The sequence below is a fragment of the Tachyglossus aculeatus genome, chromosome 14 (genome assembly GCF_015852505.1).
Source record: "Tachyglossus aculeatus isolate mTacAcu1 chromosome 14, mTacAcu1.pri, whole genome shotgun sequence".
NCBI classification, from domain to species: domain Eukaryota; kingdom Metazoa; phylum Chordata; class Mammalia; order Monotremata; family Tachyglossidae; genus Tachyglossus; species Tachyglossus aculeatus.
In genome coordinates this window covers 31,138,215-31,165,283 of record NC_052079.1, presented here as the reverse complement: position 1 = coordinate 31,165,283, position 27,069 = coordinate 31,138,215, and the positions used below count along the sequence as shown (strand labels likewise).

General features: G+C 41.0%; 1 protein-coding gene across 2 annotated transcripts in view; it reads right to left on the bottom strand.

Annotated features, from left to right (window-relative positions):
- Nucleotides 1–27,069, bottom strand: part of TMTC2 (transmembrane O-mannosyltransferase targeting cadherins 2) — a 372,172-nt gene that overhangs the window by 132,725 nt on the left and 212,378 nt on the right. For both annotated transcript variants that reach the window (XM_038756319.1, XM_038756320.1), the window contains exons 4-5: nt 23,325–23,439; nt 31–116 (exon numbers count right to left, since the gene is read on the bottom strand). In XM_038756319.1, coding sequence (XP_038612247.1) covers nt 31–116; nt 23,325–23,439 — 201 coding nt within the window. The remainder of the gene's footprint in view (nt 1–30; nt 117–23,324; nt 23,440–27,069) is intronic.

The window sequence follows — 27,069 nt, the reverse complement described above, 5'->3', positions numbered from 1 at the left end:
ACTATTTGTGAGTGCAGCAATACTACTTACAAGCTAATGTAGGCCTGCTACCAATTGCCAGTTTATAGTAATGTAGAGCTTCTGAAAATCTGCTGTTCTCTTGTAGAAGTAATCCTCTGTAAGAGAAAGACATAAACCAAAAGAACTTAACATAAAAGAGCCTTTATTGTATCAGAAGGAATGATTCACCCAGCTCAATACTCTGTCTCCAACAGTGACAACAGGAGGCTCGGAGAAACAGTGTCATGGTTTCCTGGATTGATGGAATGGCCTCGTGGAAAGGATGAAGGCCCAGGAGTCAGGGACAGGGGTGCTAATTGTGACTGCCACTTGCTTCCTGTGTGACCTTGGGGAAGTTACTTAACTTCTCTAGACGTCATTTGCCTCATCAGTAAAATGGAGATTAAATACCTGTTCTCCCTCGCCTCTAGACTCTGAGCCCCATGCGAGATACGGACTGTCCCCAACTTAATTCTCTTTTATCTACCCCAGCACTTAGAAGAATGGATGGTGTATAGTAAACTTTTAACAAAATATCACAATTATGATGAATTACTTTTGACACCCATCTTATGCGTAGTTAGAGAGTGTCTAATTTGCTCCCTAGCAATACATTATGGACTTTGTATCCAATCATTTATCCAAACCACCTTGGAGGCACACACTGAGACACATCTTACACCCGAAAATGTACGATAAAAACAAATGCTGCCTTGTTTCAAAGAAACTAAATAAATTAAAAAGGGAAAGAAATGTTCTAAGATGGAGCACATCACAAAACAGACTTAAAGGAGGTTAACACTGAAATTTGCTCAGTCCACACAGGCTCTTCTCCCCTTTCAAGATTACCAATCATCCATCTACGTATTTCTGAACACCAGAATCCTTAAACATACTAGACAGAAACATGAGATGCCTCTCAGACCAGCCATGCTGGAAAATATTGTATCTGTAAGGAAGTACACAATGAGAGGCACGAGTTGAAGATATCAAAATAAAATGACAGAGATTAAGCCCACTTTTCAATCAGGCTGTCATGACAGGATCGGAACAGGCTTATTATCGCTTCCTGATTAGTTAGGACCATTTCCTGATTTCTACACTGTGATTTGATTGAGAAACAACCCCAGATTAGCTTGGCTAATTTAGGTAGTATGTTCTTTGAGTGCAAGGATTTAGAGTTATTATAGACTCAGTCACTTATTGGGAGTTGATGAAATAACAGCATTCCATGTTCTGAAAAGTCAATTACATTTTTATATACGATGAATAAAGACTGAATGCATGTTATTTTCCAAATGAAGCATCTTTGTTGACGCCCTGCATCTTCCGTGTAAACTTTTTAAATATATGGTGTTTTAAGTAAACATAGACCTTCACTATGTATCTAGTTGCAGGGAAAAAAAAATTATGAAATTCTGTGCATTTTCACACAAGAGTCTAATTGTGTGTCTGAGCATAGACAAGCAGACGTGCAAATAATTATAATTCATTTCAAACAGTTTTTAGCACTTGGCCCTTCAGCTCCTATAAATTCAATTACAAAAGGATTTACTTAATTTGGATTTTCTGAATTCATTTTTTTTTTCAAAATGAAGGGATAACCAAAAACAAATTATTTTAGGCAACTATACATGCATAAGCAGAATTTAAGAAAAATATTTTTTGGTTAGTCTATATCAGTTTTTTTTAACAATAATGTCCCCAATATTTACAAAAATTTCAGAGTGGAAATATATTAACCTCTAAAAAAAACTTAAAAAAAGAATACAGTGAGATACGGCTAGTCACACATGTGAAACAACCTGCAGTGAAAAATTTAATTATTTTTATTAAACCCATAAATAAATGAATAAATAAATAATGGTTGAAAACCACAGAGCCAAATAATTCAGATTCTTTAGACTTAACGTTTTTTTTCTCCCAGAAACAGCAAGCGATAGTGGAAAGAGCATCAGCCTGGGAGTCGGGCATCTGGGTTCTAATCTTGGTTATGCCAACTTCTATGTGACCTCAGGCAAGTCACTTAACCACTCTGTGACTCATTTTCTTCATCTGTATGTTTCTATATGTTGCCGACTTGTAGTTTCCAAGCGCTTAGTACAGTGCTCTGCACACAGTAAGTGCTCAATAAATATAGCTGACTAAATTAGTCTGAAAAATGGGGACTTCATATCTCTTCTTCTTCCTACTAAAACTGTGAGTCTGCCTGGTTCAGGGACTGTGTTTGACCTGATTATCTTGTCTCTATTCTAGCACTTAATACAGTGCTTGACAGAGTAAGCACTTTGAAAATACCATAATTATATTATTGCTTTGGTGTTTGGGTCTCCTAGATGGATGAATATATGAATATGGATGGATATATGGATGGATGAATATGGATGAATATATGAAATATATAAATCTTCCTATGCACAATACACTACCAAGGCAATGGGAAAGGAAGGTAGTTTGCTGGCCTGAGAATCCTGATACAAGTTTTTCAAACACGCTGGTAACCAAGGCTGGAATAGGTTGCCAGACAGGATAAATGATCTCTAACACCAACATTTAGTCAATTTTGCAATTGTAAAGCATACAAACATAAACGTTCAAAAACTATCATCTGCTACTGAAGACCCGGGGAATTATTCTTATTACTTGTTAAGCACTTTTTTATCTGCCAAGCACTGTCCTAAGATACAAGATAATCAGGTCCCACCGTCAAAGTAGGCTGCAGAAGAGATACTGGATTCCCATTTGGCAGATGAGGGAACTGAGGCACAGAGAAGTTAAGTGACTTGCTCGAGATCACACAGCAGACAAGTGGTGTAGCTGGGATTAGGACCCAGGTCCTCTGACTCCGAGGCCTGTTCTGATTTTACTACACAATGCTGCTTCTCATATAGTCTTCTCTCCCCAACTTGCTTGTATCCGACACTTAGTACAGTGCCTGGCTCCTAGTAACAATTACCTTACTTATTATTTCCGACCCTGAAATTCCCTTGCCAGCTTTCAATCAGACTTTTCTGGAGAGTTTGAAAGCACAGAGTGCTCTTATGCAAGAATCTAAGCTGGGACCCTAGCTGGGCTGAGTTATAATACTAATAATGGCATTTATTAAGCGCTTACTATGTGCAAAGCACTGTAGAGAATCATACATTTGTGTTATTTTGGTGTGATAAAACTTTCATTTATGTTTTACATAGTTCAAGGAATATTTAACTAAGCTTGTCCTTTTGGTTGTACATTTTGAATAACTGTCAATTCTGGAAATTCAATGACCGACCTTTGTTATTGGTGGTTTTCTTTAGACACAGAACCTATTCTTTAATTAAGTAGGCCAAGAACAGTTAGAAGCTATTGTTATAGCAAAAGTGCCAACACAAATAAGAAGAGATCTGTATTTTAATAAGCAAAGAAACAATTCACAGCATGCAAAGACATTTCCAAGAATGATTAGAGCGATGACATATTTAATTGCTTAGAACACTGAGTACACAATAAGAAATCTTCCAATTTCAAGGCTTACTGGGATCTTAATTGGATTTTATTAAAATATTTGGCCAGAATCTCATTATGCATAATTCTATCTCCTCTGTACAATTGCGAACTTCATAAGACATTCTTGATTCAAACTTCTAAAATGAAACATGTACTCTTTGGGAAAAAATAGCAATTGAAGATGACCAAATTAAATGCTACAGTTTGGATTTTAGAATCCAAATGCCAAGGAAAATTAGAGAAAATGTTCACTTTTCAATGTTCTCTCCCTCTATAAATTGACCCTTTGTATTCTTCATTTATTAGAATGTTAAAATGCACTGAAATGAAACAAGCAGGAATCTACATAATTTAAAAGGGAAAATAAAGTTAACAAAATACATGAAGTACTATCTTGTGTGATATGTAAGACATCAAGAAAATAGGAAATGCTAGGATTGGCAATTCTGGATCTGGCATGTGAAAAAAATTAACCCTATTTAACAGCTAGGTCTCCAAGTAACGCCAGGTTTCTTATTTATGTTCAAAAACAATTCCCTGTTTCTTAAATGGACAGTTTTTCAATGTTTCAGACAGTTGATAAATCAAACAGTGCAAAACATTCTGGGCTTTTCATGTAAATGTTCATTCAAGCTTCCACGTGGTATCAACTTCAAAAGTTACAGGAGTAGCAATATATTAGTACATTTTCCATTACACCTAGACAGGACAACTGTGAGCCATTGCTTTGGAACATTTCTTCAAATTGCCAGGCACCTTAATCAAATTTTCAGTTGTCGCAGAGTGCAGACCAACAGAAAGTTCTCGTGGGAGCTAACCACAGGGGTTCTCTCATTTTTCAATTCTAAGTTTTTTACATACAGTCTACATTTGCCAGTTGGTAATTTGACAGAGAAGTAGGCCAGACATAATGTTCTGGGAATTACACATGTAGTTCCCTTCTCTCTATCCCTTTTGGGGAACAAAAGTTTGGATGGGTAATATCAACCTTATCAAAATGGCTCCAGTTACAGAAATGTAAACTTATCTCAGGTTTTACTGAGTTCAACGAACAAACATCTTTAATACTGCACATGCTGGGGCTGTGATAGAGTAGTAATATTAATAGAATTTATTAAGTGCTTACCTGTACTTACTGTGTGCAGAACATTGTACTAAACACTTGGGAGAGTACAACAGAGTTGGTAGATATATTCTAAAGTACAGTGCTCTGCACACAGTAAGCGCTCAATAAATATGATTGATTGATTGATCACAATGAGCTTACAAGCTATAGGGGTAGACAGACATTAATATGAATAAATAATTACATTATTTAAATACATAACTTAGATTTGGCATTATTCCAGAGCTTAAAATTGGCATATTATTGTTGATATCTTATACAGTTTCATTACCCAACAACTTGCAACTCCAACTGGAATGAATTTGAGTTTTCTAATATAAATCATGATTTTCACGGCATCTGATGCTGTTGGTCTTTTCTATTAAGTTCGAAAGCCAGATGCTGTTTTCCCAGGCATCTTTAAAAAGCCATCATTATTATTATCATTATTATACTCCTGTAAAAAAAAAACCCTCAGAGTCCCTCCCTTTGGGAGTGTATAGTCGCCATCAATGTTAGAGATATGTAGGAGCAGCTTCCTCTGGAAATTTTCCCTAATTATCATTATTTTTTTCCTCTGAAGGCTGAATCCTTCTAATGTCACCTCAACACTTTTACATCCGCACCTTCCCCTGGCACTTACGGACTTATCAATTTTCAGATTCTATCATTTGGGCTCCTTTTCCTCCTATATGTAAGAGTTCCATTACGAAACTGCACCTTTATGGGCAGTGATCCTGCTGTTCGTAGAATCCCTTAAAGATTGGCCGTGATGAGGCTGGCACAGCAGTCTGACTCAACCCTTTCCCAAGTCCTTTCAGCATTTTTTCAATAGTACTAGTGAAAGGGGGGAAAGCAGGGTCTGATTTTCTTCGCGCCTCCCTCAGTATCTCATGTCGTCCTGCCCATGTCTTGCCATATCCTCCCAACTATCTCTATGTCTCCCCCATCTTCCATCTTGTGCATTCCCCAGTCTTGCTCCATGCCCCAATTTGTCCACCCATATTCCGCTAACATGTCCGTGTGTCCTCTGGTCTTCCCACAGATCCCACATTTTCACTTATCTTCCTCCAGCACCTCACTCCATCCCTGGTCTCCCCTGATATCATGCCACGTACACCTGTCTCCTCCCTCCTACAACTTAGCACATACATCTGCCCCACGTCCTGCCTTGTCCTGTTGCATTCCCCCCGACCCCAATCCCCTCCATATCTGGATTTTGCCATACCCCCATCTCTCTCTAGAGTATAAGCTCGCTGTGGGCAGGGAATGTGTCTTTTTGTTATTACACCGTACTCTCCCAAGTGCTTACTACAGTGCTCTGCACAAAGTAAGTGCTCAATAAACACAATTGACTGACTCTCCCCACATCATCTCTTGCCATTCCTCTACTTCCCCTCATTTCCCCCACCTCCCCCTGTGTTCTGCCACATCCCCCCATCTCTCTGAGGGTACTCCCATTTCCCATGTGCCACCATTTCCCTCATCCTTTGCCTTCCTTCGCTCCCCATTCACACCCAGATTGGACTGCAAAGTCTTCACTAGGCACATTTCGAAACAAAAACACAATTACTTTCTTCAGGAATTCTAAGACATTTTAAATTACGAAACGCGAAATTCCAGACAAACGCCAGCTGCTGCCACACCACAAGAAAGCTTTGGATCTGAAGTGCTCTAGGAACTCTGTTGAACTACAAAACATTCACTATGTGCGGTATTTGTGAAGAGTTTCATGGGAGAGAAAGTGTGCTTGGCCCAGGCATCCTTGAGCTCTCTGTTTCCAAACTCAGCAGGGGAACTGGAAATTAGGGAGGATTCTGGGCACAAATGCCCTCTGGACCTCAGGGCCTCTTTTCATGCCTGGCTGAGAGAGAGAACTGAGCATGGAGGCCCTTGGTTATTAATTATTATCATCATCATCAATCGTATTTATTGAGCGCTTATTGTGTGCAGAGCACTGTACTAAGCGCTTGGGAAGTACAAATTGGCAACATATAGAGACAGTCCCTACCCAACAGTGGGCTCACAGTCTAAAAATTATTATTATTATCATGGTATTTGTTAAGTGCTTACTATGTGCCCAGCAATGTTCTAAGCGCTGGGGTAGATACAAGGTAATCAGATCGTCCCACTCTGGGGCTCACAGTCTTTACCCCATTTTACAGATGAGGTAACTGAGGCACAGAGAAGTTAAGTGACTTGCCCAAAGTCACACAGCTGACAAGTGGTGGAGTCAGGATTAGAACTCACAACCTCTGACTCCCAAGCCCGGGCTCTTTCCACTAAGCAAGGCTGCTTCTCAAGAAGCTCATCTGGAAGCTAGAATTTCTTCTGATGGGTTGTACGCCTTAGAAGGGCATAAACTTCACATATACCTTCTTAAAGTTAGTGGATGTCTCCCTCTGCAAGTAGGGATCGAGTCTCCTACGTCTGTTGTGCTCACCCAAGCAGAGGTCTCTCCACACAGAGTAGGCACTGGATAAAAACTTTTGATTGACTGGCTATGCTCTAGGCAGGAACAAATCTTAGTATCCTTGCACAGGGCATAGAAAAGTGATCTTTTTCCTTCTCCTGAACAGAACACCTTACACGAACTCCAGATGCTATTTTCCCCCTCTGAGGTATGTGGGAAAACAGTGCTCAAGCTCTGAAATCATTTTCTGATTTATTATTTTGCAATATATTTCATTAAGATTTCCCCCCAGAAATTGCTAATTTGGAACCAGTAGAGTTAAAGTTTTTCTGCTTAGGTTAAGGCAAGAAGAAAAATGACTTTAAGAACTGTAGGCCATTTGATAAACCCAGTTTTGGAAGGAAAGGTTAAGGCCATGATGAAATAGCGAAAGTTCTGAGTCTCATTTCATTTTAAATGTTTCCCCTTAGAAAAAGACAATGCTCACATTTGCAGCAGGACTTAGTGGAAAGAGCAGACGACCTGGTCAGGAGACCTGGGATCTAATCCTGGCCACAGTTTCTCCAGCGGTAAAATGGGGATTCGATAACTGTCCTCTTTCCCCTTTTGACTGTGAGCCCCATGAAGGCCAGAGACTGCGGCCTCTATCTACCCCAGTGGTTAGCACTAATGCTTGGCACATTGTAAAGAACTTAACAAATACCTCAATAATAATAATTTGGGTTGGAACCCTTTTGAATGCTGAATTCTATGGTACGCTAATGGAATACAGGAATAATGGAATCCTTCATGATGATTACAGAAGACAGGCTAAAAGAAGAGAAGTAGTGCAGCCTAATGGAAAGATCATGATCCGGCAAGTCAAAGGGCTTGGGTTCTAATCCCAGCTCTGCTACCTGCCTGCTGTGTGACCTTGAACCAGTCACTTAACTTCTCCGTGCCTCAGTTACATCAGCAAAATGGGGATTAAGACTGTGAGCCACATGTGGGGTACGGACACCCTGGTATTTTCTATCTACCCCAGTGCCTGGCACATATTACGTGCTTAACAAATGTTATAAAAAACTCAAGTAATTATGAATTATTGAATGCGCTGCCTATTATTTGGGAAATGATTTACATAACTGTGTCCCTTATTCTATTCTTAGCTTACCTACATCTGCCTTTGAATCCCTTCTCAGAGAATTGAGTGAAGCAAAACTTTTCTTCTTTCCCCGAATATGGATCTCTCCGTAGCCAGCCTAACGACATATCCTAAGATCATTGTCCGAATCCTTTTTCTTTGCTCTGGGAAAGTTTCTGTGAAGACAAATCTAAATATATAAAAGCATTTAAACCAAATCTAAGCTACTAACTGTCAGTGAACTATATTTGAACCTAGACACAATAGGGTGTCGACTGACTATTTAAACCACAGGGGCCTGGCTGCTGATTTTCTCATTCCTCACAGGAGAAACACTTGTCAATTGGACAGCTTGTAAGCACTAGAGATAAAAACCCGCTTTCGTGTATTTCTACCCCAGTAGTGCTGCAGGGGACTGTTCTTTCCCTGGCTGGCACCTGCCTGCTGTGACTAGATCAGTGAAAATAATTATAAGAGTCATGACAGTTGTGTGGTGCAAAAATAACTTGCTGGAATTTTGCAGGCAACAAACAATATATTTCAAAAATCATATTATACCCAATGGAGAGTTCTACAACCATTACATGGGAAAAACAACAGAAGAGATAATAATAATTATAGTATTTGTTAAGCGCTTGCTATGTGGCCAGGCACTGTACTAAGCACTGGGACTTTGTTAAAAAGAATCCTTTAGTTTAACATCTAATTAAGCTTAAAGTAAGCTTAAAGTAAGCCTAGGCTATGGATCACAAGATGTACTGCAAAACCTAACTTGAAATGATATAGTATATTTCATTGAGGGTTTAGAAAACAAATACTATAGCAAGGAGTTAGAAATTACGGAGAGCTGGTTTGAATGAGGCACACAACAGAATTACATCTGCTCATTTTTCCTCACAACGAGCAAAAAGACACTTCATTTTTCATCACGCTAAACCTCTTGAGAAAACTGACACTGAGTTACTTGAAATTCGGCTCAACAGGAAACCTTGGGCTTTCCCAAGAAAAGCTATTGCAAGGGCACAGAAGACATCTATAGCCCTTTAACCTAATTCCATCAGTTGTTTGTTTTAAAATAATAATGATTTTTTACAATGGACTTGGTTGCAGATTGCTTTATTCACCCCTTTCAGATGCTAACTTAGTTTGACAGATGCCCTGATTTAGGTAGGATCTTCCGAGGTCTTTCCCACCATGGACAGGCCTAAGGAAGATATAAGTCTTTGGTGGTGGAAAAGAATCTCTTAGCTACAATAATGATGATGATGACAGTAAAGATAATAGTAACAATTGTGGTATTTGTTAAGCAGTAACAGTATTTATGAAGTGCTTAGTGGGTACAGAGCACCGTACTAATTACTGGGAAAGAATACAGTTAGGAATTAGACATAGCCCTGTCCCTTGTGTGGATAATAGTAATAATGATGGCATTTGTTAAGCGCTTACTATGTGCAGAGCACTGTTCTAAGCGCTGGGGGGGATACAAGGTGATCAAGTTGACCCACGTGGGGCTCACAGTCTTAATCCCCATTTTACAGATGAGATAACTGAGGCACAGAGAAGTTAAGTGACTTGCCCAAGGTCACACAGCAGACATGTTCCAAACACTGAACTATGCACCAGAGTGAATACAAGACAATCGGGTCAGACACAATTCCTTTCTTTCACTGGGCTCAGAGTATAAGTAAAAGAGAGAAGAGGTATTTGATCTCCATTTTACAAATGAGGAAACTGAGGTCCAGAGAAGTTAAGTGACTCACCCAAAATCCTACAGCAAGCAAGTGGCGGAGGCAGGATTAGAATCCAGGTCCTTTGACTTGCAGGCCCACACTCATTCTATTAGGCCACTCTGCTTCCCGAGTCAGTGGTGGTGATAATGGCAGTGGCAACAGTAGCTACTGCTGATTATCACTGTGATCAGCCGAGACTGAACTGTATTTTCTGGGCAGGGGATAATGATTTTGGGCACAGCTGAGAAGAACATCATTCAGCTATGACAACCTACAAACAGTAGCCCAGAAGAGCTAGTTCTGGTTTGACAGTTCATTCATTCATTCAATTGTATTTATTGAGCGCTTACTGTATGCAGAGCACTGTACTAAGCACTTGGGAAGTACAAGTTGCTAACATATAGAGACGGTCCCTACCCAACAATGGGCTCACAGTCTAGAAGGGGGAGACAGACAACAAAACAAAATATATTAACAAAGTAAAATAAATAGAATAGTAAATATGTACAAGTAAAATAGAGTAATAAATATGTACAAACATATATACAGGTGCTGTGGGGAGGGGAAGGAGGTCAGGCGGGGGGGATGGAGAGGGGGAGGAGTGGGAGAGGAAGAAGGGGTCTCAGTCTGGGAAGGCCTCCTGGAGGAGGTGAGCTCTCAGTAGGGCTTTGAAGGGAGGAAGAGAGCTAGCTTGGCGGATGTGTGGAGGGAGGGCATTCCAGGCCAGGGGGAGGACGTGGGCCAGGGGTCAACGGCGGGATGGGCGAGCATGAGGCACAGTGAGGAGGTTAGTGGCAGAGGAGCAGAGGGTGCGGGCTGGGCTGTAGAAGGAAAGAAGGGAGGTGAGGCAGGAGGGGACGAGGTGATGGACAGCCTTGAAGCCGAGAGTGAGGAGTTTTTGCCTGATGCGTAGGTTGACTGGGAGCCACCGGAGATTTTTGAGGAGGGGAGTAACATGCTGAGAGCGTTTCTGCACAAAGATGATCCGGGCAGCAGCGTGAAGTATAGAGTGAAGTGGGGAGAGACAGGAGGGTGGGAGAGCACAGAGGAGGCTGATGCAGTAATCCAGTCGGGATAGGATGAGAGATTGAACCAGCAGGGTAGCGGTTTGGATGGAGAGGAAAGGGCGGATCTTGGCGATGTTGCGGAGATAAGACTGGCAGGTTTTGGTGACGGATCGGATGTGAGGGGTGAATGAGAGAGCGGAGTCGAGGATGACCCCAAGGTTGCCGGCTTGTGAGACGGGAAGGATGGTAGTACCGTCAACAGTGATGGGAAAGTCAGGGAGAGGGCAGGGTTTGGGAGGGAAGATAAGGAGTTCAGTCTTGAACATACTGAGTTTTAGATGGTGGGCAGACATCCAGATGGAGATGTCTTGAAGGCAGGAGGAGACACAAGCCTGACGGGAGAGAGAGAGAGCAGGGGCAGAGATGTAGATTTGGGTGTCATCAGCATAGAGATGATAGTTGAAACCGTGGGAGCGAATGAGTTCACCAAGGAGTGAGTGTAGATAGAGAACAGAAGGGGACCAAGAACTGACCCTTGAGGAACTCCTACAGTAAGGGGATGGGAGAGGGAAGAGGAGCCAGCAAAAGAGACTGAGAATGAACTGCGGGAGAGATAAGAGGAGAACCAGGAGAGGACGGAGTCTGTGAAGCCAAGGTCGGATAGCGTGTTGAGGAGAAGGGGGTGGTCCACAGTGTCGAAGGCAGCTGAGAGGTCGAGGAGGATTAGGATAGAGTAGCATCCGTTGGATTTGGCAAGCAGGAGGTCATTGTGCTGGCTTCTGAATACCACCACCACAACCTGTGGCTTTTTGGTAGTGCCAGAGGATAAGTGCTTAGCAGATTATTCTGAACACAGTAAGTGCTTAATAAATGATTGAATGAATGAATGAATGTCACAATACGGAACCTGAAGGGGAGCAGTGCAAATCCTCTCTTCCACCAGTAGAAAAACTGAAAGTATGTATTACCCATCTACTAACGAATAGTATTTGTTAAGCTATTCCTGTGTGCAAAGAACTGTAGTAAGCACTATGAAAGACAAATATGGGAATTAGACTCAATCCCTTTTTATCAGAGGACTCACAATCTAAGAATTTAAGTGGGAAAAAGGGTCCGGAGACAGATACACCAGTAATGATGAAATATTAAAACACAAGACAGACAAATTCACAAAAAAAAGACAAATGCAGTATGGAGCTGTGGTTAAGGGATCATGCTAATCATAATATTAATTGTGGCATTTGCTAAGCACTTACTATGTGCCAAGCACTATGCTAAGTTTGCGCTTAGTACAGTGCTCTGCACACAGTAAGCACTCAATAAATATGACTCCTAGTCCTGTGCTATATCCACTAGGCCACATTGTTGAGAAGCAGCATGGCTTAGTGGTAAGAGCATGGGCTTGGGAGTCAGAGGATGTGGGTTCTAATCCTAACTCTGCCATTTGTCTGCTGTGTGACCTTGGGCAAGTCACTTAACTTCTCTGTGCCTCAGTTACCTCATCTGTAAAATGGGGATTAAGACTGACTGCCACGTGAGACAACCTGATTTCCTTGTATCCACCCCAGCGCTTAGAACAGTGCTTGGCACATAATAAGTGCTTAACAAATACTATTATTATTAGTAGTGGTATTACATTGCTTCTGTCTACTGTGTGCAAAGCACTACCCTGAGCACTGGGAAAGGAGTACATATCAATCAATCGTATTTATTGAGCGCTTACTGTGAGCAGAGCACTGTACTAAGTGCTTGGGAAGTACAAGTTGGCAACATATAGAGACAGTCCCTACCCAACAGTGGGCTCACAGTCTAGAAGGGGGAGACAGAGAACAAAACAAAACATATTAACAAAATAAAATAAATAGAATCGATATGTACAAGTAAAATAGGGTAATAAATATGTATAATCAATCAATCAATCAATCGTATTTATTGAGCGCTTACTATGTGCAGAGCACTGTACTAAGCGCTTGGGAAGTACAAATTGGCAACACATAGAGACAGTCCCTACCCAACAGTGGGCTCACAGTCTAAAAGGGGGAGACAGAGAACAGAACCAAACATACCAACAAAATAAAATAAATAGGATAGAAATGTACAAGCAAAATAAATAAATAAATAAATAAATAGAGTAATAAATATGTACAACCATATATACATATATACAGGTGCTGTGGGGAAGGGAAGGAGGTAAGATGGGGGGATGGAGAGGGGGACGAGGGGGAGAGGATGGAAGGGGCTCAGTCTGGGAAGGCCTCCTGGAGGAGGTGAGCTCTCAGCAGGGCCTTGAAGGGAGGAAGGGAGCTAGCTTGGCGGAGGGGCAGAGGGAGGGCATTCCATGTTTATATATGTATAAACATATATACATATATATGGGTGCTGTGGGGAAGGGAAGGAGGTAAGACGGGGGGATGGAGAGGGGGATGAGGGGGAGAGGAAGGAGGGGGCTAAGGTCTGTAACCCTCCACAGGACTCACAATCTAACAACAAGGTAGGAAGAGGATTTGTGGCAAACACATAAATATGAAGCAAAAATATAAAAGACAAGGACAACGATAAAGATGACATGAGCAGTCAGGCTTCAGGCTCCTCAGAGCAGAGACAGTCCCAGAATTCCCAGCTGTGGTAACGGCGGTGGTCTTTCCCTCATTCTAAAGGTTGACAAGGCCTCATGCTGCCACCGGAGTCTCTCCCTTCCTGTGGCAGAGCAGGGGATCAATCAATCAATTGTATTTATTGAGCGCTTACTGTGTGCAGAGCATTGTACTAAGCGCTTGGGAAGTACAAGTCGGCAACACATAGAGACAGTCCCTACCCAACAGCGGGCTCACAGTCTAGAAGGGGGAGACAGAGAACAAAACCAAACATACTAACAAAATAAAATAAAGAGAATAGATATGTACAAGTGAAATAGAGTAATAAATATGTACAAACATATATACATATATTCAGGTGCTGTGGGGAAGGGAAGGAGGTAATCTTGGCAATCTTGGGATGATGCGAGTCCCAGCGGTATATGGCAGGTTCTTTCCTCAGTGGTGGGCCTAGAGGGGTTGGGTGTAGGGGAAGTGGCGGTCTCACACTGCTGCTACTGATTGCGCCTTTATTGGGTTGGAAGGACTCTGGCTGCTGGGGTTGGACAGTCATCCTCATCAATCGTATTTATTGAGCGCTTACTCTGTGCAGAGCACTGTACTAAGCGCTTGGACAGTCAGTCAATATCAGTCAGTCAGTTGTATTTATTGAGCACTTACTGTGTACACAGCACACTCTCTCACTTGGGAGAGTACCATGTAACAATACGGCAGACAAATTCCCCGCTCACAACAAGCTTACAGTCTAGAGGAACACCGGTAATTTCGGTCAGTGCACTGCTCCAATATTGGCCTGGGATTCCCCTGCCAAGATGCGGGTGGCCACAATTCCTGGGGAGTGTAAATTCTGATGACAGGGTCCAGGAAAAGATACGGAGTTGGGGAGTGGAGTGGGTTGGGGTGTATGTGTGTGTGTGTGGGGGGGGGAGGTTGTTAATATTTCTACCTCTTGGACCTTTTTTCCCTTCTCTAGCCAATCCTTTTTTGTCTTATCCTTTCTCTGACTCAATCCTCTGTCTCTTTTTTCTTTTATTCTTTTCCCCTTGATGTCTCTGTCCATGTCTAGTTTTCTATTTTTCTAAAATCTGCCTGTACGGTCCTGCCCCTGGCCTCTATTCCTAACACTTTCTGGGCTCCCCAATATCTGGGTACTTCACACAACACCCAAATATATATATTAGCATTTGTGCATTTGTGTGTGTGTGTGTGTGTTGAGGGGGGATGGGTGGGTGTTTATATATATATGTATATATATATATATATATATATATATATATATAGTGTGTGTATGTGTGTATATGTGTGTATGTGTATCTATATGTGTATATATATGTTTATATATATACACACACATGTATGTGTATACATATACACAGATATATATATATATATATATATATATATATATATATATATATATATATATATATATATATAAACACCCACCCATCCCCCCTCAACACACACACACACACACACACACACACACACACACAAATGCACCGTAGGGAAAATGGTTATGTTAATAAATGCCACTATATGAAAACTCATTGAAAGAAGGCTTTACATTTTTTTAGCACGCCAATCACCTTACGTAACACTATCTTGTTTCATTCCTTTTTTTTCTGAATGGAAATTCCTGTATGGGGATAACCAATATAATCTATTCTCACATTTCGTTTTTTATCAGCATTGTACACCATAACTCTACCAGTGGCTTTGTTGCTTCTGATTCTGCAGAGATATTTTTAGCCCAAGGGCTCTGAAACTGGAATTCACTGGTTCCATAAACCAGAGTGGATTTCTTTGTGTGATTTCCAAGTCTAGTGTGGCCCAGATATTAAACTTCATAATGGGACTGGTGGCTGCTTGGTAGAAGGTACCAGATGTCTTCCTGGCAGGACTCACCTCTGCTTCAAACAAACACACACACACACACACACACACACACACACACACACATACAACTTTCAATAATGAGCTACTAGCCCTGTGTACGGCTGAGGTTGCAAAGGTCAATGTGTGATGCGTGATTGCCACACCATTCCACATTTCAAAGTTTATCCTTTGCCTTGCTGGAAAATCCACAAATTGCAGCCCCTGGCACTGTTTTTAAATCAGCCTTGTGCTTTTCGGGTCTTCCCAAAGTCTCTGTTTTAAAGCAAGCCACCTCTGCCTTGCTGTGACTGCCCACTGAAGCTTTCTCTGAGCAATCATCTCTAAACCACTGCACTAGCTCGTTGTTTGAACTCTATTCCATTATAATCTTAATTTTTTTTCATCCCTTTCAAAATACAGCAGCAGCTGTTTGGGTGTCATGTTATCATCCATTCTCCCCACATATGGCTTCCAGCAAGGATATGTTTCTAGGATTGGTGTTTCAGTGCAACTGAGATGATTGAATTCCGGTACCCCATAGCTGTTTTTAAACCGAGGGCAGGGAACATGTTTTGTTTCTTCTGATTTTCCCATGAGCCTAAAACACAATAGGTACCCACTGAACCACTGCTGCTACTGATATTGAGATGGATAATCTTATTTTGCCATTTGACACTGAGTATGGCTTGTAGTTGATTCTGATTAACTTGAAAAGCAGATGTGTTTTCTGGACTACTTTCACGTTTCACCAATAAACATGTATAAAGACTGTAAGCTCTTCCTCTAGACTGTAAATTCCTCCTCTAGACTACTAGCTTCTTTTGGGCAGACAATCAATTGTATTTTGGGGGCACTTACTATCTTCAGAGCACACTGATTGATGATTTGATAAGGACCATAGAGGCAACTTCAGCTCTGCCATATCAGATCACACAATTGAGGAGTAGTTTATAAATGTTGGTGAAGTTCTCAAGGCACCGGGGTGGGAAGCAGCATAGCCTAGTGGAAAAAGCACTGGGCCTCCGAGTCAGAGGACCAGAGGTCCTCTTCCACTTGCCTGCTGTTTGATCTAGGACAAGTGACTTCGCTTTCCCGTGCCTCAGTTACCTCATCTACAAAATGGGGATTCAATGCCTGTTCTCCCTCCTGCTTGGACTGTGAGCTCCATTTGGGGCAGGGTCTGTGTCCGACCTGATTAACTTATATCAACCCTATTGTTTAGGATGGTGCTTAAGTGATGCCATTAAAAATGAATTAGAATTAAATAAGCTGCTAAATTAAAACCAGTTGTTGCCAGAGTCTGGATCTCAGTTTATATATCCAGCAGAAAGGTGCTAGTATTGTTGCCTGCACTTTTTGAAGCCACATTGCAATAGGTTAGGGAAAGGTTAGCAATACACTTCATTAGCCTACCCAGGAGGATTCTAAGGATTCACCTGTCTTATCCTTCTTCTTGAAGATCGTGATTTTTGAGAGGCCTCTGAAGTACTCCGCCATTTCTTTAGTCTTCCATTTTTAAGGAAGATCTAGTGTAGACTTCTAAGTATTGAGTTTTCTCTTTGCTTGTTCATTGCTGGATGAATGAGCATCTTAGAGCACCTTACCCCTTTTTGTAGTAACTTCTGCAAAAGTTGAGGGGAGGCCACAGCTTCACCTTTTACTTGGCTCTGTTTCCTTCCAAGACCTCAACATCATTGTAGTAATAATAATAATGATAATAACTATGATATTTGTTAAGATTCACTGTGTGATGAGCACTGTTCTAAGTGCTGGGGTAGACACAAGGTTATCCATTCAGACACAGTCTCCCATATGGGCCTCACAGTCCGAAATGAAAGGAGAACCGGCTTGTCATGTCTTTCATTCATTCAATTGTATTTACTGAGCGCTTACTGCGTGCAGAGCACTGTACTAAGCACTTGTTTTAGTGCTCCATTTTACGGATGAGGAAATTAAGGTCCGGTGCAAGGTATATGACTTCCCAGGGTCACAAGGCAAGCAAGTGGCAGAGCTGGGATGAGAACCCAGGTCCCCTTTCTCCACTAGGCCATGGTGCCATAAGATTGCTCCTTCTCTATGACGAGAACTGAAATCAAATTCGCCCTTTAAAGAGTTGAGGTACTGAGTTTGAGGTCACTCAGCTTTCCTAGTGATACATTATAGTCTTTGGTTGGGTGTTGGTTAGCATATATATGGATCTTTTCAACACTGCCATCCAATCACTGGCTCTGTACGTTCCTTAGCTGGATCCTTAAATCACTCTGCAGCAGGGAGTTTCAGCCCCTTGTGTATTATGATCATCAGGGAAGCAGCGTGGCCTAGTGGATAGAGCATTGGCTGGAAGTCAGAAGGACTTGGGTTCTAATCCTGGCTCCACCACCTGTCTGCTGGATGACCTTGGGCAAGTCACTTCACTTCTCTGTGCCTCAGTTACCTCAACTTGTACTTCCCAAGCGCTTAGTACAGTGCTCTGCACACAGTATGTGCTCGATAAATACGATCGAATGAATGAATGAAGGAACATGGTGACATTTAGTAAGGAATAATAGGTGAAAACAAGTACTCATTAACCGTGATTTCAGATGAGTTAGCTGATGGGGTTTATATATTAAAAACTGGGATTATGTGGGTGTCAGGTTTTAAAATGAGTGCAAATCCAAATAAGCACTGAGTAGCTAAGGTAATGGATTAAGACCAGTTTCACTGCTGAAACTAAAATGGGTGGCTATGTAATAATCCCAAGAAATTGATCACTATTTATTTTTTTAGTATGTTTGGTTTTGTTCTCCGTCTCCCCCTTTTAGACTGTGAGCCCACTGTTGGGTAGGGACTGTATATGTTGCCAACTTGTACTTCCCAAGCGCTTAGTACAGTGCTCTGCACACAGTAAGCGCTCAATAAATACGATTGATTGATTGATCTGTAAAATGGGGCTTAAGACTGTGAACCCCATCTGGGACAGGGACTGTGTCCAACCTGATTATCCTGTACCTATATCCTTTATCCTAACCAGGTGCTTAGGACAGTGCCTGGCACATAGTAAGCACTTAACAAATACCATCATCATCATCATAAAAAATGAATAAATAAAGAGCTGCAATCTCACAAGCAAACACTACCCCCATGAGCTCATACACTAGCAGTCATGTTGCAAAGACAGAATGAAAACTCATTACATTCTCATAATGAAGGTTTTAACTAAATACTGAGCTTTTGCATCCACTAAATAGCTAATAAAATATCCAATAAGATAAATTCTAGTTAGGTTTCATTTAGCTCACTAAAACCCGGATTTATCTTTAATGCTAGTGAAATTACACAGATGAGGATTTTTTACTCCAGAAAGAACTTTTCCTTTGCAAAATAATGATTTGTAGAATCAAACAGGAAACCAGAATGTTGAAGGTTGACCATGTATTTATAAAACCTGCCAGGTCGAAAGCAAAGAGTAACCAGTTCATTTCCTTTGTAATAGCTAAGTTTATGAATCTAGAAGAAAAGATGAACACTTCAGAGAAATGTATTCATGGCACTCTTGAAACAACTCATATAAAGAATTGGAGGTTTTAAATTTAAACAAATGGAAGTTTGAGCACAATCCTATATTAAAAATATGCTAACCATTTTGCTTCTAAAATGTACACTTTTGCTTAGACTGAGAGCCCCATGTGGGACTGGGACTGTGTCCAACCTGACTAACTTGTATCTACCCCGGTGCTTTGAACAGTACTTGGCACAAAGCATGTGCTGAACAAATATAATAAAGATAACAATATCATTAATAATAATGAGAGCAGACAGATCCAAATTTAGAAATAGATCACATTTTGAGATCATTGTGGGCAGGCAATGTGTCTGTCACATGCTATATTGTACTCTTCAAAGTAATTAGTACACTGCTCTGCACATAGTAAGCACTCAATAAATACGATTGATTGATTGACTGAGATCACAATAGTAATGATGATGTCATTTATTAAGCACTTATCATGTGCCAAGCACTTTGCTAAGCACTTGGGGGGATATGGGATACCATAATCAGGTCAGACACAACCCCTGCCCAACATGGGAAGGAGGTATTTCATTTTTTTCTAGACGGTGAGCCCACCGTGGGCAGGGATCTTCTCTATTGGTTGCTGACTTGCACTTTTCAAGCGCTTAGTAAAGTGCTCTGCACAAGGTAAGTGCTCAAGAAATACAATTGAATGAATGAATTTTTTTTCAAAATGAATGGTATCTGTTAAGTTTACATTGCACCAAGCAGTGTACTAAGCACTTAATTAGATAGAGGGTAATCAAGTTGGATGGAATCCCTGTACCAAATGGGGTTTACAGTCTAAGAAGGAAGACCAGGGATTGAATCAACATTTTACAGATGCAGAAACTGAAACACTGAGAAGTTATGTGACTTGACTAAGGCCACACAGCAGGCAAGTGGCTGAAGCGGAATTAGAACCCAGGGCCTATGACTCCCAAGCCCACGTTCTTTACACCAAGCCACGCTGCTTTCCCTTATCACTAATGCAACTCTACTGGACTGTACTTTTCCAAATCCTTAGTAACAGGGCTCTAGATCCAGTAATTACTCAATAAATACCATTGATTCACTGATAATACCACAACAATACAACAGTTTGGGGATAGATTTTCCAGCTAAATCTATTCCTCATGATATTTTGTACTGCAGTGATTTACCTTTCTTTGGCAATTAATACCAACATATTTCTTTACCACCAGGCCCATGCCATAACAAGTTGATCTTCCAAGACCAATACTTTTGAGCATGAGGGTCTTTGAGAGAGAAGCTCTGCATACTTTCACATTTTGTGCTGAAAAATGCAGTAGTGAACCTTTTCTGGTCAATCTGGGTAACACCAATGGCTGAGAGGAGAAAGGGAGGTCCAACCATAAGTAGCACATGAATCTGAGCTGTTTCTGCAGCAGCTGTTCGACGGGATTAGGTGACCACTTGTAAGGTGGAAAAGACAGTCAGAAGGGATACCCTTAGAAGATGAAACTTGCCCTTGACAGATATTGGTTCTCCTGAAACTCAAGTTATGTGGAGGAAGCACTTAAGCTTGTATATATATACATATATATATATATATGTTTGTACATATTTATTACTCTATTTATTTATTTATTTATTATTATTTATTTATTTATTTATTTATTCTACTTGTACATTTCTATCCTATTTATTTTATTTTGTTGGTATGTTTGGTTTTGTTCTCTGTCTCCCCCTTTTAGACTGTGAGCCCACTGTTGGGTAGGGACTGTCTCTATGTGTTGCCAATTTGTACTTCCCAAGCACTGAGTACAGTGCTCTGCACATAGTAAGCGCTCAATAAATACGATTGATTGATTGATTGATTAAGCTCCCTCTAGACTGTAAATTCACTCTGGTCAGGGAATGTGTCTGTTAAATTGTTATATTGTACTCTCACATGAGCTTAGTACAGTGTTGTGCACACAGTAAGCGCTCAATAAATACAACTGATGGACTGAAGAAGGGAATGTCTCAAGAAACCATCTCGGTCTCCTATAAGATGGATTCCATTTCTCAGTTTTGTCCTGCTTCCTTTTGGGAGCAGTATGGACAAAGAGGTAGCCTTTTTCTCACCCAATATCAGAGCTGCAAAGGAATCAAAGTTACCCCTTTGAAACTGTGTCTTGATTCACTGAGTTAGTAGTCAACATTCTTAATTTTCCACTCTTTCATATTCGATGGGAACCTTAGACTTTATTTCCCGCTGACTCAAAGTTTCAAGGATTTACATTTAAGAAGACAATGTGTTGGCCAGAGGCACTGGTGCTTTGTCATGTGAGGTTTGAGTGTTCTCGATTCACTTATCTCAAACTCAGCATATAAACCACACAGAGAATATTACTCAGTACTCTAAAATATGCAGCGTACTGCTCAGAAATCACCCATCTAAATATGTTTTGAGATCTGCTTAAATAAAGCCTCTGACTGGTCTCTGTGCACTATGATCTGCCAAAATACACAGTCTCCAGTTTGAATGTTAAAGGATATTGGCAGGAAATTCTCTCTTCAGGAAACTTGCCTTTCAAGTTTGGGGAGAATATGGAGCCTGAGAACCTACATTTAATTAGAGCTTTTTCCTGGGACACTGGACACATCCTCTGTAGCAGTTTTTTCATTGCATAATATGCTTCCCATAGTCTACAAATGCATCCATCATCATCTGTAAGGTGCTTTTGTATAAGGTGCATCTTCTACAAAAAACACATATGTTTGTATGGGGAGAATGAGTTAATAATAATAAAAATAATAATGATATCCGTTAAGCACTTACTATATGCCAGGCACTGTACTAAGCACTAGGGCTGATATCAGCAAATCAGGTTGGACACAGTCTCTGTCCCTTGTGGGGCTCACAGTCTCAATCCCCATTTTAAAGGTGAGGTAACTGAGGCACAGAGAAATGAAGTGACTGGCCCAAGGTCAGAGAACAGACACGGGAGAAGCAGCGTGGCTTAGTGGTAAGAGCATGGGCTTGGGCTTTAGACTGTGAGCCCACTGTTGGGTAGGGACTGTCTCTATATGTTGCCAACTTGTACTTCCCAAGCGCTTAGTACAGTGCTCTGCACACAGTAAGCGCTCAATAAACACGATTGATTGATTGGGAGTCAGAGGCTGTGGGTTCTAATCTTGGCTCTGCCACTTATCAGCTGTGACTTTGGGCAAGTCACGTAACTTCTCTGTGCCTCAGTTACCTTACCTGTAAAACAGGGATTCAGACTGTGAGCCCCATGTGGGACAACCTGATTACCTTGTATCTACCCCAGAGCTTAGAACAGTGCTTGGCACATAGTAAGCGCTTGACAAAATACCATTATTATTATTAAGTGGGGGAGCTGGGATAAGAACCCATGACCTTCTGACTCCGAGACCTGTTCTCTATTCACTGTGCCATGCTGATTTTTTTTTCAGAATCAACCCTTTAACACTCCAAAAATCAACAGGAAGGACGCAGCAGATTGTAGACCTTAGAGGTAGTTGCTGATTGAAGTAGAGACAGGGCTGAGGTACAGTGGAGCAGTTCTGGCTTAAGTCCTCCAGTCTCCCCATAAAATAGCTATATAGAGTGAGGATGGTGAGCAGCAAGCAAGTAAGCCCATCCGCAAGTATATCTCACCAGTATCTGCAGTATTAAGCACAAAGAACCTAATACCAATCAGTACATTTGTTGGAACAGGAAGACAAACCTATTTTTCTGAATCCCCTATCCCTAAATTTTAGGTGCCAGTATTCAGCCAGGCCTAATCATTATTACACGCACTTATTGAGCTTCTCAATGGGCACAATAGAGCTCCGTTTGAGAATCTGCATATAACAGTTGAATAAAAGACTGTTCCACTCACCAGCAGCTGACAATCTAAGCTGGGAAGTGGCGTGGGGAAGGAGAATGAGAGACAGAACAGAAAAGAAACAATGATTTAACCTCAAAAAGTGTAAACGGTGAAATAATTCTGGTCAGGAACACTTTTCAGAGCCATGAGATAAACTCCCTTTCCCTCTAAGTCAGGAAAATAGTGACCAATGACCAATCAACCGTAAATATAGCTTTTGGTCATTTAAATAGCAATAAAGTGAGAAAAGCAGAAGGTAATAATACAGTTATAATTCAAACTGTATTTAGAAAAATGCAAAATGAACATTTGCATATGTAAACACATTTTAAGCAGGAAATTAATCTGCTATAGAACCATTTCTGCTCGATGGTTCCAGACCTTCTGTGCTTTTTTCTTCCCAAACTCGGCATCAATACATGAATATCGATAATGTGGCCCCCCAGACAAGAAAGACCCTGTGCACCCTGGAGTTTAAGCAGTATGATGAATGAAAAGACTTTTACAAAGCGACAGTGAACATCATCTCCAATTCCAGCAGTTAAATCAATAGGGCCATTCACCACGAGCTTCCCAGATGAACCAACCCAGAGAAAGCCACGCATACTTACAAATTATAGAGCATATCGGCCATGTTGCTGCGGTAGAACAAAGCGTTTCTATAGGCGCTTTCAGCTTCAGAAATCTTGCTCTGGCTCTTGAGAACATTTCCAAGGTTACCCCATGCTGCCAAGAAGAGAAAATAGCATTCACCAAGAGTTCACAATCCAATCCTATGTGATAAAATATCGAAACATCAGGGAGTTCCACGGGGAGAATGAAAATCCCCACAGACTTAAAAGAAAACGGTCTCCAACATTTTATCACATTTCACCAAACTTTTAAAAAAAGAAAATCAGTAGCAATCTGCAAATATCTGTGTAACTGTAATAACTCAAAATTGTCTTGCAAACTGAAAGCCAGGGAAAATGTTAGTCTTAGATCTCCTACAAAGCCTCCATATACACTCACATTTCTGCGGTGGTTTCCATGGTGTATTAGTAGCTGCCCAGAAACCACAAGAAATCTCCTTAAAATAAACACAGACTTTGCTAAAGTATGAAAAACTGATAAATGACCCAAAGGAATAGAAGGAGTAAATGTTAGGTAACTAAATAAGATGAAAGTCTCTTTATGCTATCATAGCTTTGGGATGGGTCAACTGAAAAGTTGTTATCCTCTCAAGAAGAGAGAGAAAAAGAGAGCGAGAAGAGAGAGACGAAACGAGAGCACAGTTTCTGACACCATATGGTTCTTTACCATGGTTTATTTAAAATATGAGGTGGTTTTATATTCTCTCTACGAATAGAGCTGTTTGGAGAAAAAAAAATGTGGGTTCCCCTATTATCCAAATGATAGATATGACTTTTCTAAAATAGCCACATGTGCAGGAGATGAGGCAAAGAAAAGGAAAACAGTGCTGGGAGTGATAACGCTGTACTGTGCGTGCACTATTAAGCAATGATAAACTGCGAACAGCTTCAATGTACTATTCCCAATAACATTCTAGTTTATTACCCATAGTTTGCCTTAAGGTAATTTCCCTCTGTTTTAGATATAAACACTTTAACGGTTCAGAAACAATATCTTTTTTATCAGTCTACTGAAGGGCTTCCCGTACTTTTCCTTCAAAGATCCACTGTATCTATTTTTCTGTGACTTCTGTTTAACAATCCAGATGACAGTTTAACAAGCAGCTTCCTTCCTGCATTACTGTAATCGGAGTTTATAACCACCCAACAACCACCTGCGGCAAACTGACTGCTATAAGGTGACTGTTTGATTCTTTTTTAGATCCCAAATCTCCGGAGCAGAAATCTAAATGAGTTTCGGCTTGCCATTCTTTCCTACATGTTAAAAGGCTAAATTGTTTCCAGGAACCCAGCAAATGGAAGTAGCAAACAAATTAGCATTTTCCTTGCAGTTCTTACAATAGAAACACTGTATGGCTCCGAAATTAGGATACCATTTGGGTACTCTAGAAGCATGGGTTGTCTTAGAGCACAAGCAATGCCATTACTGGAATCAGCCCTGTTTGTTATTCTGTCTCCCACTGACAACAGGTGCTTTGAGCAACTGTGTAATGTTTGAACACTTTTAACATTCACTCCAATACATAGAGCTGAACACTTAAAGCAATCTTAACCTTTCCCTCCATGTCTAATCAAGCAGTCAATTGTATTTATTTAGCACTTGCTTAGCACAGGACACTGTACTAAGAACTTGAGAGAGTGCAATATATTAAAGTTGGCAGGTCTGATTCCTACTTTCAAGGAGCGTGCAATCTAGTGATAATAATTGAATTTAAGTGCTATGTACCAAGCACTGTGCTAGATAATCATGTCAGACAGAGTTTCTGATGATGATGATGATGATGGCATTTATTAAGCACTTACTATGTGCAAAGCACTGCTCTAAGTACTGGGGAGGTTACAAGGTGATCAGGTTGTCCCTCGGGGGGCTCACAGTCTTAATCCCCATTTTACACATGAGGTAACTGAGGCCCAGAGAAGTTAAGTGACTTGCCCAAAGTCACACAGCTGACAATTGGTGGAGCCGGGATTTGAACCCATGATCTCTGACTCCAAATCAATCAATCAATCAATCGTATTTATTGAGTGCTTACTGTGTGCAGAGCACTGTACTAAGCGCTTGGTAAGTACAAGCTGGCAACATATAGAGACAGTCTCTACCCAACAGTGGGCTCACAGTCTATAAGGGGGAGACAGAGAACAAAACCAAACATACTAACAAAATAAAATAAATAGAATAGATATGTACAAGTAAAATAAAGCCCATGCTCTTTCCACTGAACCACGCTGCCTCCCATACGGGACTCAAAGGCTAAGTAGGAGGCCAGAACAGGTATCCTAACTTTCCACCCAGTAATCCACAGTGGACCTGAATTTATCCAAACCTCTAAAGAAGCTATTAATATTGAGCTGTTTATTTCTAAGGTTATTTTCCTCCTCCTTCCCACCCCCTGGCCCCACTACATCCCATTAGGATGTATCTTGTGGTCCACTGTCCACTGCACCCTTGACTGTTTTCTTGGAGGTGCTTCACTGTGACAAACTCAGGTTTTTTTTCAAAATGACTAGAAATTAAACTCTAGAGGCTGTTTTGTATTGGTTCTGTCTACAGAATACTGCGAGGGAGCTACTAGTGCACTCTGGAACCCCCTCTTTCTAGACTATGATCCAGTTATTGGGTAGGGATTGCCTCTGTTGTTGAACTGTACTTTCCAAGCACTTAGTACAGTGCACTGCTCACAGTAAGCGCTCAATAAATACGATTGAATGAATGAATGAATGAACTTACTTTGTAGTCTCCTGTTGAAGCACAGGTCAAAGCATATAGTGAGTTAGCTATTGTTGCCTCTACTAAATTTGAGAACAATCAATCTTATTTATTGAACGTTTACTGTGTGCAGAGCAATGAACTAACTGCTTGGGAGAGTACAATGTACCAGAGTTGATAGACATGTTCCCTGCCTGCAGCAAGTTTACTGTCTAGGGGAAATGAAACAAAAGATAAAGGTACCAAGTACATGAGTAAAGGAATGGCAGAAGAGGGTTGCTGAGCATGGTGAGTGTGTGGGTGTGTGGATGAGAGAGGGAGAGAGAAATTGTGATTTTCTCTGCAACATTTTCACATTTGGAAACATCAGATTTTCAAGAATGAAGAAGGATCGCTTCACCTCGGGACTTTTTCTTTCAAAAGCTTCAAAATATCATCACAAACTTTCGTCTTCATCACATGCATGTGAGGTAAGTAGGAGTCAAGAAAATATTGCCATTTTATCGATTCATAAAATAAAGGACAGAAAAGGGAACTGTGGTCAGAACTGAAGAACCCAGTTTTCACATTTAGCTATTGTATTGGACTTCTGTGTCTGATGTCACTGATCTGAGCCCTTATCCCAAGAAATATCTTAAGCATAAATATAATAATCTCAGTTGTCTAAACCAGAGGATCACAAACCCCTGGTTATTCGTCAAGTCACTGTAGTGAAGACCTGTGGCTATACAGACTGTAAATTTTTATCACCAGGGAATATGCCTATCATATCTGTTATATTGTACTCTCATTGTACTTATATTGTACTTCTCATTGAGAAGCAGCATGGCTCAGTGGAAAAAACACTGGCTGTGGAGTCAGAGGTCATGGGTTCAAATCCCGGCTCCACCACTTGTCAGCTGTGTGACTTTGGGCAAGTCACTTAACTTCTCTGGGCCTCAGTTCCCTCATCTGTAAACTGGGGATGAAGACTGTGAGCCCCACGTGGGACAACCTGATCACCTTGTAAATTCCTCA